General features: G+C 47.4%; 1 protein-coding gene and 1 non-coding gene across 2 annotated transcripts in view; one reads left to right on the top strand and one right to left on the bottom strand.

Annotated features, from left to right (window-relative positions):
• Nucleotides 1-13,448, bottom strand: part of BSN (bassoon presynaptic cytomatrix protein) — an 88,832-nt gene extending 75,384 nt beyond the window's left edge. Inside the window, exon 1 of the mRNA XM_047097493.1 lies at nt 13,213-13,448. Coding sequence (XP_046953449.1) covers nt 13,213-13,448 — 236 coding nt within the window. The remainder of the gene's footprint in view (nt 1-13,212) is intronic.
• TRNAN-AUU (transfer RNA asparagine (anticodon AUU)) lies at nt 5,090-5,162 on the top strand. Its single transcript has one exon. It is a non-coding gene; the product is annotated as a tRNA-Asn (tRNA).
• Nucleotides 13,449-13,946: the final 498 nt, after the last annotated feature.

Here is a 13,946-nt window from a genome sequence, read left to right as displayed (position 1 = left end):
ACACATATACATTACATATACATGTGTGTATGTATATGTATAATATTCTATATATATGCAATGTTTGTTTGGATCTTGATTTGAACAAAACAACCCTAAAAAGCCATTTTTGAGATACTCAAGTAAAATTGAACATGGATTCAGTATTAAGTTATATAAGAAATTATACTCAACTTTGTTGGCTGTGATAATGTCATTGGATTAAAATAAAAACAGCTCTTGGGGCACCTGGGTGGCGCAGTCGGTTAAGCGTCCGACTTCAGCCAGGTCACGATCTCACGGTCCGTGAGTTCAAGCCCCGCATCGGGCTCTGGGCTGATGGCTCGGAGCCTGGAGTCTGTTTCCGATTCTGTGTCTCCCTCTCTCTCTGCCCCTCCCCTGTTCATGCTCTGTCTCTCTCTGTCCCAAAAATAAATAAACGTGGAAAAAAAAATTTAAAAAAAATAAAATAAAATAAAAACAGCTCTTAACTAGAGGTACATCCTAAAGTATTTATGAGTGAAATGATATTGTATTTTGATTGAAAATACTCCAGGGGTGCCTAGATGGCTCAGTCTGTTAAGCATCCAACTTTGGCTCAGGAAATGATCTCATGGTTCCTGAGTTTGAGCCCTGTATCAGGCTCTCTGTCGTCAATGCAAGGCCTGCTTCAGATTTTCTCTCTCTGCCCCTCCACAGCTCTCTTGTGTGCACACGTGCACTTTCTTTCTCACTCTCTCTCAAATATAAATAAAAACATTAAAAAGAGAAAAAAGAAAATACTCCAGTCTAGAAAAGGGAACACTTTTGCACTGTTGGTAGGAATACAAATTGCTGCAGCCACCCTGGAAAATTATGGAGGTTCTTCAAAAAATCAAAAATAGAGGGGCACCTGGGTGGCTCAGTTGGTTAAGTGTCTGACTCTTGACTTCAGCTCAGGTCATGATCTCACAGTTCAAGCCCCACATCGGGCTCTGTGCTGACAGCTTGGAGTCTGGAGCCCGCTTCAGATTCTGTGTCTCCCTCCTTCTTTGTCCCTCCCCCATTCATTCTGTCTCTCACTTTCAAAAATAAATAAATATTAAAAAAATTTTTTTAATTAAAAATAGAACTACCCTACAACCCAGAAACTGCACTATTAAGTATTTACCTAAAGGATACAAAAATGTTGGGGTGCCTGGATGGCTCAGTTGGTTAATTGTCCAACTTCATCTCAGGTCATAATCTCACAGTTCATGAGTTTGAGTCCTGCATCGGGCTCTGGGCTGATAGATTCTGTGTGTCTCTCTCTCTCTGCCCCTCTCCTGTTCATGCTCTGTCTCTCTCTGTCTCTGTCCCTCAAAAATAAATAAACATTAAAAAATTTTTGTTTAATTAAAGAGGGGCATCTGGGTACCTCAGTCAGTTAAGTAGCTGACTTTGGCTCAGGTCATGATCTCACGATTCGTGAGTTCGAGCCCTGCATCGGGCTCTGTGCTGACAGATCAGAGCCTGGAGCCTGCTTCAGATTCTGTGTCTACCTCTCTCTCTCTGCTCCTGCCCTGCTCAAGCTCTGTTTCTCTTCCTCTCTCTCAAAAATAAACTCTCTCTCTCTCAAAAAAAAATGGATACAAAAATGCTGATTTGAAGGGGCACCTGCACCCCAATGTTTATAGCAACACTATCAACAATAGCCAAATAATGGAAAGAGCCCAAATGTCCATTGACTGATGAATGGATAAAGAAGATGTGGTATATACATACAATGGACTATTACTCAGCAATCAAAAAGAATGAAATCTTGCCATTTGTAATAACATGGATGGAATTACAGTCTATTATGCTAAGTGAAATAAGTCAGTCAGAGAAAGACAAATATATGATTTCACTTGTGTGGAATTTAAGAAACAAAACAGATGAACACAGGGGAAGGGAAGGAAAAATAAGATAAAAACAGAAAGGGAGGCAAACCATAAGAAAGACTTAAACACAGAACAAACTGAGGGTTGCTGGAGGGGAGGTGGGTAGGGGGATGGGCTAAATGGGTGATGGGCATTAAGGAGGGCACTTGCTGGGATGAGCACTGGGTGTTACATGCAAGTAATGAATCACTATATTCTGTTCCTGAAACCAATATTACACTATATGTTAACTAACTTGGATTTAAATAAATGAGGGGTGCCTGGGTGGCACAGTCGGTTAAGCGTCCGACTTCAGCCAGGTCACGATCTCGCGGTCCGTGAGTTCGAGCCCCGCGTCGGGCTCTGGGCTGATGGCTCAGAGCCTGGAGCCTGTTTCCGATTCTGTGTCTCCCTCTCTCTCTGCCCCTCGCCCGTTCATGCTCTGTCTCTTTCTGTCCCAAAAATAAATAAACGTTGAAAAAAAATTTTTAAATAAATGTAAAAGGAAGGAAGGAAGGGAATAAAGTGAAGGAAGGAAGGAAGAGAGGGAACAAGGGAGGGGGAGGGAGAGGGAGAAAGGAAGGAAGGAAGGAAGGAAGGAAGGAAGGAAGGAAGGAAGGAAGGAAGGAAGAAAGAAAGAAAATAATCCAGTCTAAAAAAAGAAAGCTGGAGAAATATAGATGAAACAAGATAGCAAAACACTGATCATGGTTGAAGTTGGGTGATGGGTTTTACAGGAAGAGGTTCACCATACATACCATCTTTTCTCCTTTTACATGTGTTTACAATTTTCATTTGCAGAGTGTTTACTGTTCCTAAGGACATCTACCCTAAAGAGCCAAAGGCCAGTGTACCCCAAAAAGAGGCCAGAATGACATGGCTGACCAGAGAAGAACAGGCCCGCAAAACAGTTTCCTCTGCAGTGCACAGAGGATTCCATGGCTAGAGTGCAAGGGGTGGTTGCCTCTCCAGTCCAACCCAGCTCTACCACTACCTTCAGCTGACACCACCTCAAACCAGAGCTGGCAAGGTTTTGGCCTGGAGGGCTTAACACTGGCCACTCAAAGTTAGATACAGGGATTTGGAAAGTGGGCTCACAGGGCCATAAAAGGGGAGAAGTTCTCCCAGCAACATTCCTAAAACAAGTACACTGTCTTAGTTATTACCCTTATTTCAGGAGACAGAGTCAGGATCCAAAGGGTCTCACTAGGTTGGAAGGGATCTCCAAGTACAGTGAAAGAAGACATAGCAGGGACCCATGCAGGCCCCCACAGATTCACACTCAGGTTGCACAAGCCCAAGATGGAGGGAACCCAGCCTTCATACTGAGATGCCCAGCATGAGGCTGGACCAAGTGTGGGGTGTAGTGCCAGAGAGCACTCAGGAAGGTGGATGATGGTGTTCTTAGGCTGGCAAGTGGAGGCTAGTCATCCTTCAGATGGTGTCACTCAGTCCATGTGACATACTGAGCCCTGGGTCCTGTTCTCTGAACCTCCCTGTCTTCAAGATATTGAGAGCCTTGGGCAGCACATCCCAGGTCGGCAAGGGTCCCAGAGTCACATCCCAGCACAGGAGCTAGAGAAGTCAAGTATAGAGAAGAACCTCAGAGTTGAGAAGATGAGAGCATAGTGAGCTCCTCCTAAACCTGCGAGCAGATAAGCTGGCTGTGCCAGAGGGCAGGGCCAGGCCAAGAGACAGGAGGTGTAAGGAAGCCCATTTCAGACAAACCAAAAGAACTTTCCAACAATGGAGTCATCTGCCTAGAAGGGACCAGAGGCCACTGATCACTGGGTGTTCACACCAAGGCAGAGCTCCTGCCTTGAGAGAACATGGAAGCAGACATGTTGGCATCCACTAGAGGTTGGATTAGATGCTCAAAATAAAAGGAGGGCAGAGCAAACACAACACCCGCTGAAGCTAAACCATGCTCCTGAAGGAAGTGGCCTCACATGTCAGACCTTGATGTTGGTGGAGACCTGGCCTGAGCCCACAGAACCTATAGAGCTGCAGGAGAAACCGCAGAGAGCACCACGTCCATCACCTCCAAATGGAGGACTCTATACAACTGCCCACTGGAGGGGGCAAACCAGGTGCCAGTGCACCTGAGGGATATGGATGGAACAACACTCAGGAGGCAAGTGGCCATGCACGGCTGGAAGCATGGAGCCTGCATCAGGCTCCGCAGGCCCAGGTAGGAGCCTGGCTGACTTGCCGGCCAACCCAGTAGAAGGAAGCCAGTAGCTTTTCAAGAGTCCCTTCCTGTGCAAGGCACCAGCCAGTCCCTCTTCTGGCTCCAGGCTTGATTGTGAGGTCATCTTGTCCACCCTGAAAGATCTTTGGAGCACGGAGGAAGAGCCAACCTCTTCATTTAAATCTCTTCTAATTAACCTAAAGGCTGCATGATGTACCTATTTTCTCTCCACAGTGGGGCTGAGGAACAGCAGGAAGCATCACCCTTCCTTCTTACTCATCTAACAAAAATAAGCTGTCAGAGATGGAGGGGACCTTGGAGAACATCTAGTTAAATCTCTCCTTTTACAGATGAGAAATAGTGAGGACCTACTATATGTACGGCCAGATTGGGGCAATGTCAGGATTGATTAAAACCTGAGTTTCTGACCCTTACCCAGGAGGCTTCCAGTATTCTTCATTCCCCACCCCACCCTATGCTGTCCTTTGTTCAAATGTCCTACTTCCTGATCCTCTTCTCATCCTCAAAGCCCTCCCCATCCTCTTGCTAAATTTTCCATCTTCTCGGAGCAGGAGGCAAGGAAGTGATGCTGTTCTCCAGCTGTGCTTGGTGTATGGCATTTCAGTTTGCTAAAGTCAGCTAGCTGGCTGTTCTTCTAAATCTCTCATATTAGGCCTCTGGAGTTCCCAACAGAATAAGTTAATGTTGTGAATGTGTTTTGTAAGCTGTAAAATACCATACAAATATATGCTCTACTATTTTAGAATATGAAATAATCCAGCCCCTTCTAATCATGCGCTCATTTATCTTACCTCTGTGAGACAAAGAAAAAGCAGGAGCAAACTCTAATTTAAGGAAGTTCAGGGTAAAAATCAAAACATGTGCCTCTTTCTCTCCCAGCAGATTGGAAGCTCCTTGAGGGTACAGCCCATTTAGTGCTCCTTCCTTTGTTCCTCACATTTCACCCAGGGCTAAGCATCTAGTAGGTATTCAGCGAACAGTTTCCTGAATACATGGATAAAATTTCACTGTAAGGGGGGCCTGGCTGGCTCAGTTGGTAGAACATGAGACTATTAATCTCAGGGTCGTGAGTTCAAGCCCCATGTCGGGTGTGAAGTCTCCTTTAAAATATTTTTTTCACTTTATTTTTGTTAAATTTTTAAATGTTTATTTATTTATTTTTGAGAGAGAGAGACAGAGCATGAGTGGGGGAGGGACAGAGAGAGAGGGAGACACAGAATCCAAAGCAGGCTCCAGGTTCTGAGCTGTCAGCACAGAGCCCGACATGGGGCTTGAACTCACAAACCACGAGATTGTGACATAAGCCAAAGTCGGACACTTAACTGACTGAGCCACCCAGGCACCCCACATTTTTCACTTTAAAATCCTCCTATTACTGGGGTGCCTGGGTGGCTCAGTTGGTTAAGCGTCCAACTCTTGATTTCCATTCAGGTCATGATCTCCCGGTCGTGAGATCGAGCCCTGCGTTCACCTTCTCACTGAGTGTGGAGCCTGCTTAAGAGTCTCTCTCTCTCCCTCCCCCTCTGCCTCTTCCCTGCTTGCACTTGCTCCCTCTCTCTCTGAAAATAAATAAATAAATAAATAAATAAATAAATAAATAAATAAAATCCTCCTATTGCTAAGTAGAACTTAATTGTAGAAACTCTCACAACTACCCCCATATACAAAAAAGGCAGACAACCCATATTACCTACCTGATACATTACAAATGTGTCAAATTTACAGGTGTGACTATCAGGGAATTTCCTTACCCCCTTTTCTTCCAAAGCACCCAAATGCCTTACTGATTCTTCCAGCATCCTGGGAAAGGATAGCTCCCTCCCTGAGCCAATGGCACTGGAGAGCAACTCTGGGTCCAGGGGCAGTCCACTGGACTGGGTCCTGGAAATCACCTCTGGGTGATCCTTGTCTGAGATGCTGCTGAGGCTTTTGATCTCCTCAATGGTTGGGGCCAAGACCCAGAAGCTAACCTTTCTACTTCCCCTCAGGGAAAATTCACCTAGGGCCCTAACAGCAGCCCCAAACACTTCAGGGGCAGCCAGCCTGCCCAAACAGTTCTGGATTTGATCCCAGGGTGACCTAGAGTTCTCTAGAGGCTCCTAATATGCCTCCATGTGACCTTCTTGCTAGAAAGAAGTGGGGGTACCAGGTAAGGGGTCTCTTCTAAAGCAAAGCTCTCTTAAGAAGCCTAGATGCCCATAAGAGCAAAGAACAGATGGGGAGATCAGAGCAGGGCTGTGACCAGCCTGGAGCTCAAAGTACAGCACAGATGAATCAGGGTGCACGCTTACCAGTTCCATCCCACAGGCACAGATGACCAGAACCTAATGTATATGACTTATGAGCTGAGGGCATGCCACGGGGCAAGAGACACCACCAGAGGCCCCATCTGCAGGAAGGGAACCACAGAGAGTGGGACACCAGAATTCCATCTACCCTACCACAGGTGCAACCCCAGAGGCCATGGTTCCAAGTCATTCCCCAGCTATGACCAGCTTCCACCACTACGCTGGTGACTGGAGAAGGAGAGGGTCCTCAAGGCTGGAAAGGAGCCTAAGCAAGCAATGAAATATCAATTCCAGTGTGACATACCCCTGGCACCAACTGAGAGGCCCAGGCAGGAGTCCCCATATGGCTAGACTGTCCCAGCTCACCAGGAGGGCCTCAAGTCCTAAAGTGACACTTGGCCCTTGCTGTAGGCATGCAGGTCTCAGCTACCTTTTCACCATTGTAAAAAGTAAGTCCCCAGGCAGGAAGGATGAGTAAGACCTGGACAGACGGGGCCTACAGGAGCTGAATGGCCAGGCAAGTGGAGTGAGGAACAGGTGTGTGCAAAACACTGAGCAGAATGTCCATGGTGAAGCAGACATCCAGTACGAGTAGTTATAACCGTTGTGACAGTTTTGCCAACCTACCTCCCCAGTCAGCCCCAGCCTGCTGCACATGGGCTACAGCTTCCAGGAACAGATTTCCCCTCAAATAGCCCACAATGGAAGGGTCTGTCTCTCCCCACTTCCATCACTAATGGGAAGAAAGGGCACTATTGAGACATGCAGGACCTCTGAGAAGAGAGAGGGTTTATTGAAGCCCCAAACCCTATATCCTAGCAGCCTACTACTTAAATATACAGTGAGGGCTCCCCATAGCTGGGTGTAAAGGCATGACCCACAGGCTCTGAAAGCTTTGCCTTCTTAAACTCAGAACCAAACTTACTAAGAGAAAGGAGAACTTTAGAAAAAAAGAACAGAAAAGTGACCCATTGCATCATTCTTTGGCTCCCAAACTAGTCCAAGGTCTGGCTCTAGACCCTTCATGTCTAAAGACCTCAACAAACTCTTTTTTAAAAAGCTAGGGGCACCTGGGTGGCTCAGTAAGTTAAGTGTCCAACTTCAACTCAGGTCATGATCTCATGGTTTGTGGGTTCAAGCCCCACGTTGGGCTCTGTGCTGACAGCTCAGAGCCTGGAGCCTGCTTCAGATTCTGTCTCCATCTCTCTCTGCCCCTCCCCTGCTCACACTCTGTCTCTGTCTCTCAAAAACAAATAAAAAACGTTAAAAAAATTTTTTTGAAAGCTAAAATTTCTTGATGCCTGGGAGGCTCAGTCAGTTGAACATCTGACTCTTGATTTCAGCTCAGGTCATGATCCCAGGATTGAGGGACTGAGCCGTGCATCAGGCTCAGAGCTGAGCATGGAGCCTGCTTAAGATACTCTCTTCCTCTCCCTATGCCCCTCTCCCTGACTTGTGCTGTCTCTCTCTCCCTCTCTCCCTCTCTCTCCCTCTCTTTCTCAAATAAAATAAAATTAAGTAAAAATAAAATTAAAAAGCTAGAATTTCTTGGCCAAAAGAATGAAATTAGAATCTGAATGGCTTCTAGATACAATCCCAGCTTACAGTAAAAATATGGGACAGAGGAATATCTCAAATGACACCACAGAGACACAATCAGCATAACCCAGAATGTGAGAAACAGAGGACAAATGACAGTTCTCCAATCATAAACTGCAAGGGGGAAAAAAGAAAATGGCATCTACAGATTTAAAGAAACTCAAGAAATGTATCAAACAAATGCAATGTGTAGACCCTATTTAGATCACAATTCAAACAAACCAACTGGAAAAATAAATTCATAAGAAAATCAGAAAACCTGAACCCTGACTGGATATTTGCTGAGATTAAGAAGGGACTGTTATTGGGCATCTGACTGGCTCAGTTGGTAAAGCATATATCTCTTGATCTGGGGGTCATGAGTTAAAGCCCCACAAAGGGTGCAGAGATTACTTTAAAAAAATTAAAATTCAGGGGCACCTGGGTGGCTTAGTCGGTTAAGTGCCTGACTCTTGACTTTGACTTGAGTCAAGAGCTCATGATTCGTGGGTTCAGGCCCCATGTCAGGCTTTGTGCTAACAGTGCAGAGCCTGCTGGGGATTCTCTCTCTCTCTCTCTCTCTCTCTCTCTCTCTCTCTCTCTCTCTCTCTCAAAATAAGTAAACTTTAAAAAATATTAAAATTCAAAAAAAAGAAGAAATTGTTACCCTGTTTGGATGCAATGATGGTGTTGTGGTAATGTTCACACAAAGCCCTTATTTCTTAGAAATAGACACTGAAACATAGAAGATGAAATATTAAGATGTCTGGAAATGGCCTCCATGGGGGATGGCAGGTGAAGAAGATACAAACTTGACTAGCCATGAGTTGGTGATAACTGTGGCTGGGCAACGGGAACATGAGAGTTCATTAGCTTATTCTCTCAACTTTTATGTAGATTTGAAATTTTCCATAATAAAAAGTTAAAAAGAAAACAGATGGCCTTTCTTCCCCAACTTTTTTCTTTTTTAGCAGCAATTTATTGGTCTTACTAATGCTGGGAAAAGCTATATTTTCAAAGCTGCTCCTTTCTCCCTGGCAAAAGATGAAAAATGGTTGCCCCTTTGGGTGAAATTTTGACATCATCACCATTCAGATGTTAGGTCACTTTAGGATAATCTCCACGGCATGCCTCCATGAGAATCCAGCCCTGGGGCCAAAGGTGATCTCTAAATGACAAAGGGCCATTATTTCTAAACCTGGCAATTATATCCTTTCATTTCATCCTTACAAATTAGTCCCAGATTTTACTAGAGACTCACTGTTAGCTGATATAGTATAACAAGTCTGGTTAATCCCAGACCAGATATACTGTACCTGACAAACTTTTTATTTTTATTTTCTTATTGAGATAGAATTATGACAAACCCATTTTGAGAAAGGAATTCAGGATGTGGTTCTCAGAGCAGCCTCACTCACCTTCCAGCCCACGGGCAAGTTCTGTGTGCCAGCTGCCTTTGACTAAAGATGTCTCTACAATATTTGAGCTGGAAGTGAGTGAGAGGCAACCTGGGCATTGATCATGGATTTTGACGGGTAATGAGAGAAAAGGGCCTCACCTGGTTTACCCCAGCTCTCCTCCACACTCCTGCCCTTGGCCCCATTCTTACTGTTCCAGCCTATGTAGACCACACTCCTCGTGCTGTCTCCTTCTCTCCATCTCTCATAACCCCACCATTTTTCCAGCATGCCTTAGATTTCTCCTTTGAGACTTGGCTCTGCCTCTCCACTCTCCTCACTTGACAACCCTTCTATAAACACTGTCTATTTGGCATTTCTCAGACACTGAGCTGCTCGGACACCGAGCCTTCTCAGTCTGAGCTGCTCAGACTGAGACTCCATGATTTGGCTCTTCAAGAGCTGTCTGACCAACCAGACTGTGAGGTGCTAGAGGACAGGGGAGCATCGTATATCCTTCCAGACCCTCCACAAAGCCCAGAACAGTGCTTGCTCTTGATACTAGTAAATACACCTTGGCTGTATTGAGTGAAGATCAATTTGCAAATGTCAGAACATATAAAGTCCACAGGGCTGGTATAGATTACACAGGTTGCCACTGGTTTATGTGCCTCCTTTGTGCAATTTTTTTTATTATTTTTTTTAATTTTTTTTTCAACGTTTATTTATTTTTGGGACAGAGAGAGACAGAGCATGAACAAGGGAGGGGCAGAGAGAGAGGGAGACACAGAATCGGAAACAGGCTCCAGGCTCTGAGCCATCAGCCCAGAGCCTGACGCGGGGCTCGAACTCACGGACCGCGAGATCGTGACCTGGCTTAAGTCGGACGCTTAACCGACTGTGCCACCCAGGCGCCCCATGTGCAATTTTTTTAAAAGATGCTTTCTGGGGGCGCCTGGGTGGCTCAGTCGGTTAAGCGGCCGACTTTGGCTCAGGTCATGATCTCGCAGTCCATGAGTTCGAGTCCTGCGTCAGGCTCTGTGCTGACAGCTCAGAGCCTGGAGCCTGTTTCAGATTCTGTGTCTCCCTCTCTCTGACCCTCCCCCATTCATGCTCTGTCTCTCTCTCTCAAAAATAAATAAACGTTAAAAAAAAATTTTTTTTAAATAAAAAAATAAAAGATGCTTTCTGGGGGTATTGATAAAGTTTCATCTTGAACTGGTGGTGTCATGGGTATACATACATATATATATATATTTATATATATATATAAAATCCCATCAATCTGAGCACTTCACTGTACAACAGGCATAAAAATAAGTGAATGAATGAATGAGTGATAAGTGTCTTTTTCTCTAGGAGGATGCAGCCCACACCAGGGCATACAGCTCAGAGAGTAGAGTTTGAGACAGAATTCAGCCTTCCCTGGTTTGGCACTTCTTGAGAAAGGCACAAGCTATATAACTGTACATGTGACCCTGAGACCAGAAACAGAGAGCCCCTGGCCTTGAGGAACTATCCGATGCCCAAAATGCCATATCATCGAAATGGGCTAAGAGGCAGCACTGTGGGTGTGGTGGTGCTGCTACTTACAGCATTCAAGTCAGGCTCTTCCATCATAATTGGTGGAACTGTGCCCTCACAGCGCCCAAGTCAGCTCAGTATGAGGATGAAAAGACTAATTCTGGGGTAGTAAGGGGTGATAACGCAACAGGAAAGAGCCAGGAATCAACTCCCCCAGAACCTCAGTTCCATTCCCCTGTGGGGTTAGCAAAATGATTTCCCCCTTATGTGACCCTCCACCTACCTCTATGAAGCTTTCCACCCCTCAAATTCACAAGCTTGCTTGAAACTGTGCCGCTGCTCTTTCCTGAATGCCCAAAAGCCTATGCCACGGGGCTTTTTCTTCATCAATGGGCCAATCTATTCATCAGCATCTCTGAACAGAACATGCTAAATTTGGCATCAGGTACCTGAGACGCTCTAGTGAGAAGTAGAAGCCATTCTAATGCTGAAGGAGAGACATACCATGGAGGCGCCACTCATCTCAGATTCTGTAACAAGCTGAATATCAGCTGGAGCAGTATATCCTGTCTCCTAAGGGGCTTTGGTCACCTGAGCTTTGGTGACAAGTAGCCAGCTTGCCCTGAGCTTGACAGCCATAGGACCTTAGCACCACAGGCCCATGTGTGAACCTTGCCCACAGCCAGGAGCAATATTATGTGACTGCTAAATGGAGCAGGAGCCCATGGTTCCCCAGAATGCACAGATGGGGTAGAAATGAAAGGAATTGGAGGAGTAGACACCAGCCTCCTTCCTGTCCTTCTGAGCTGCCCAGATCTTTCCAAAATCTCATATGCTTGGCTCTGCAACATCAGATAAACTATAAACAGAGCATCCTGTTTGGTTACCAGAAGAGAAACGTCAAATTCCCCATACAGAGAACTACCAATAACAAGGTGTTTTTCCATTCATCTGGAGACGCCTTCCCTTGGACAGAGAGCTCTATAGCCTGGGTGAGGCTCCCTCAAGCTAAAACTCAAACAGCAGCTCAACACGCAGCAAAATGGACAGTATTTGCAGTGCTAAGAACCGTATGCTAACCAACTGCATTACTGTAATAGCTAATGTAAAATGGGCAAATTTCCCCTTTAAAGGGGGTGCTCACAGGCTGGCCTGTCTGTGTCAGGTTTCAGGCTATTAAGAGCCTTTCATTACGATTAGTTGTCTAAGAAATGACTTCTGAGGAAATAAACACATGAGAGGCACAGCTGGGCAGCCAAAGAATCAAAAATTATGCTCCCTCACAGTTTATGTGTTCCCACACAGAAAAGCCAAGGCAAAATTATCAGCAGACTCTCATGGAGCCAGAAGCACGGCACCCCCCACCCCCTACCCCAGGTTTTTCTACTCCCTAGTCCCATTTGGTGGAAAGATAATGCCTTCCATTTTATCCTGTTGTCTCTTTGTATCTTTCCTGAGTTTTCAGTCTACTAATCAATCTATCATATATTGGCATTCCCTTCCACTGCATTCACTACCACTTGAGTGTTTTTGTAGGACTTCAGTTGGCATACATTTTAAACAAGCTGGTTTCACAGTATTTGATCAGATATGTTCTGTTGAAAGCATTCTATGTGGGTTTCCGTTTTTCCCTGGTTTTGAGGTGGTAATGGAAATCATAAGGCAACAGGAACATATTTGGTGATAGATGATTCAATAGCATTTTTGCCTCACCCCAGAGTGTTTCACTAAACCTTGGTGAAAGCACATGACCCTGTTTGTATTTTGAGCCTAAATAAGTACTTTTTGGTGTCTGGTGGCATTTTTCCTTCCTCCAAAGGTGATTATGGTGACTAAATGCCTGAGAAAAGCACATGACCAAGTTCATGGTTCAACTATTTCCTTATCTCTCTGTTTCTCGCAGTGACACTTATCTTCCCTGACAGCCACTCCCATTGTGCTCTTTCCTTGGCCCAACACAATGGACACATGCAGACACCAGCAGACAAGGAGGACGCTTTCCATCCCACTGCTCGCCAGTGCAGAGGGACTAGGCTGAGGTTACATAAGCCCCTCCTGAGCCCAGCGTTGGGGGGAAGCAAATTTGGGGTTCGTGACGGAGTCATGGTCTGCAGGCCCCGACTGACCCTGCGCTCACTCACCATCCTGCCTTACCAAGGCAGGGCGGATTGAAAAGGAGGGTCACTTCCCGCGACCACCAGACTCACAACAATCTGACTGGGTTCAAAGTGTGGCCGGACGTCCGAACCTCGCTGTCCAGACTACATCGAGGGGTCGCGGGCTCCGGCCCCGAACTCAAGCTGCAGCTACCCCCCCCCCCCCCCACCACTCCGGGCGCCGCGACGCGCGCTTACCTTCCGGGACCTGGGCCAGGGCCCGGGCCGGGGCCTGGGCCAGGACTTGGGCCCGGTGGTCCTGCGGTCGCCCTCGCCGCGCCAGCAGCGGGGAGCTGTCCGCCGCCAGCAGGTGCTGAAGGCGGCTTCCCTGCGCCGGGGCCGGGGCCGGGGCCGGGGCCGGGGCCAGGGCCCGGGCCTCCGGGCGGCAGTGGCCCGTCGCCAGCGCCGCCCTCCAGGCTGGCCTCGTTGCCCATGGCGGGCGGGCGGGGTCGGGGTCGTGCTGGGCCCGGGCCGGCGGCTCCCGGGCGGCTGCTCACACGCTCGGCGCCGCCGCCGCCGCCATCTCCCAGCTCGGCTCGCGCCGCCGCTTGCCGCTGCGCATGCGCATGCGCGGCCCGCGCTCCCCTTCCCTGCACACGCCTCCCCCCAACCCCCCGCCTCCCGAGCGCGCGCGCGCGATCCAGCCAGGCTGCGAGGACGCGTGTCCACAAGCCGGCGGCGGGATCGCCGGGAAACAGCCACCGCGCCAGCGCATGCGCCCTCCGAAGCCGACACAGCCAGCGTGTGCTACCTGGAGCCTAGCGGGGGTTGGCGGTAGCGTCTCACACTGAACCAGGATGGAGGGGCACCTGCCACAAGAAGCGGCCCTGAGGGCGTCACGCCGTGCCCTGCCCTCGTGCCAGGGGCACTTCCTGTCCCGGGAAACTTGGAAGTAGAGGCTCTCCTTTGGGTAACCTCGTTTACCAGCCAGC

Source organism: Lynx rufus, unplaced genomic scaffold (assembly GCF_022079265.1).
Source record: "Lynx rufus isolate CCGP_SWC_20201006 ecotype Redwood Valley unplaced genomic scaffold, mLynRuf1.p SCAF_4, whole genome shotgun sequence".
In the NCBI taxonomy this organism is placed as follows: Eukaryota; Metazoa; Chordata; class Mammalia; order Carnivora; family Felidae; genus Lynx; species Lynx rufus.
The sequence above is the reverse complement of the archived record's forward strand: the minus strand, read 5'-3'. Positions and strand labels throughout refer to the sequence as shown.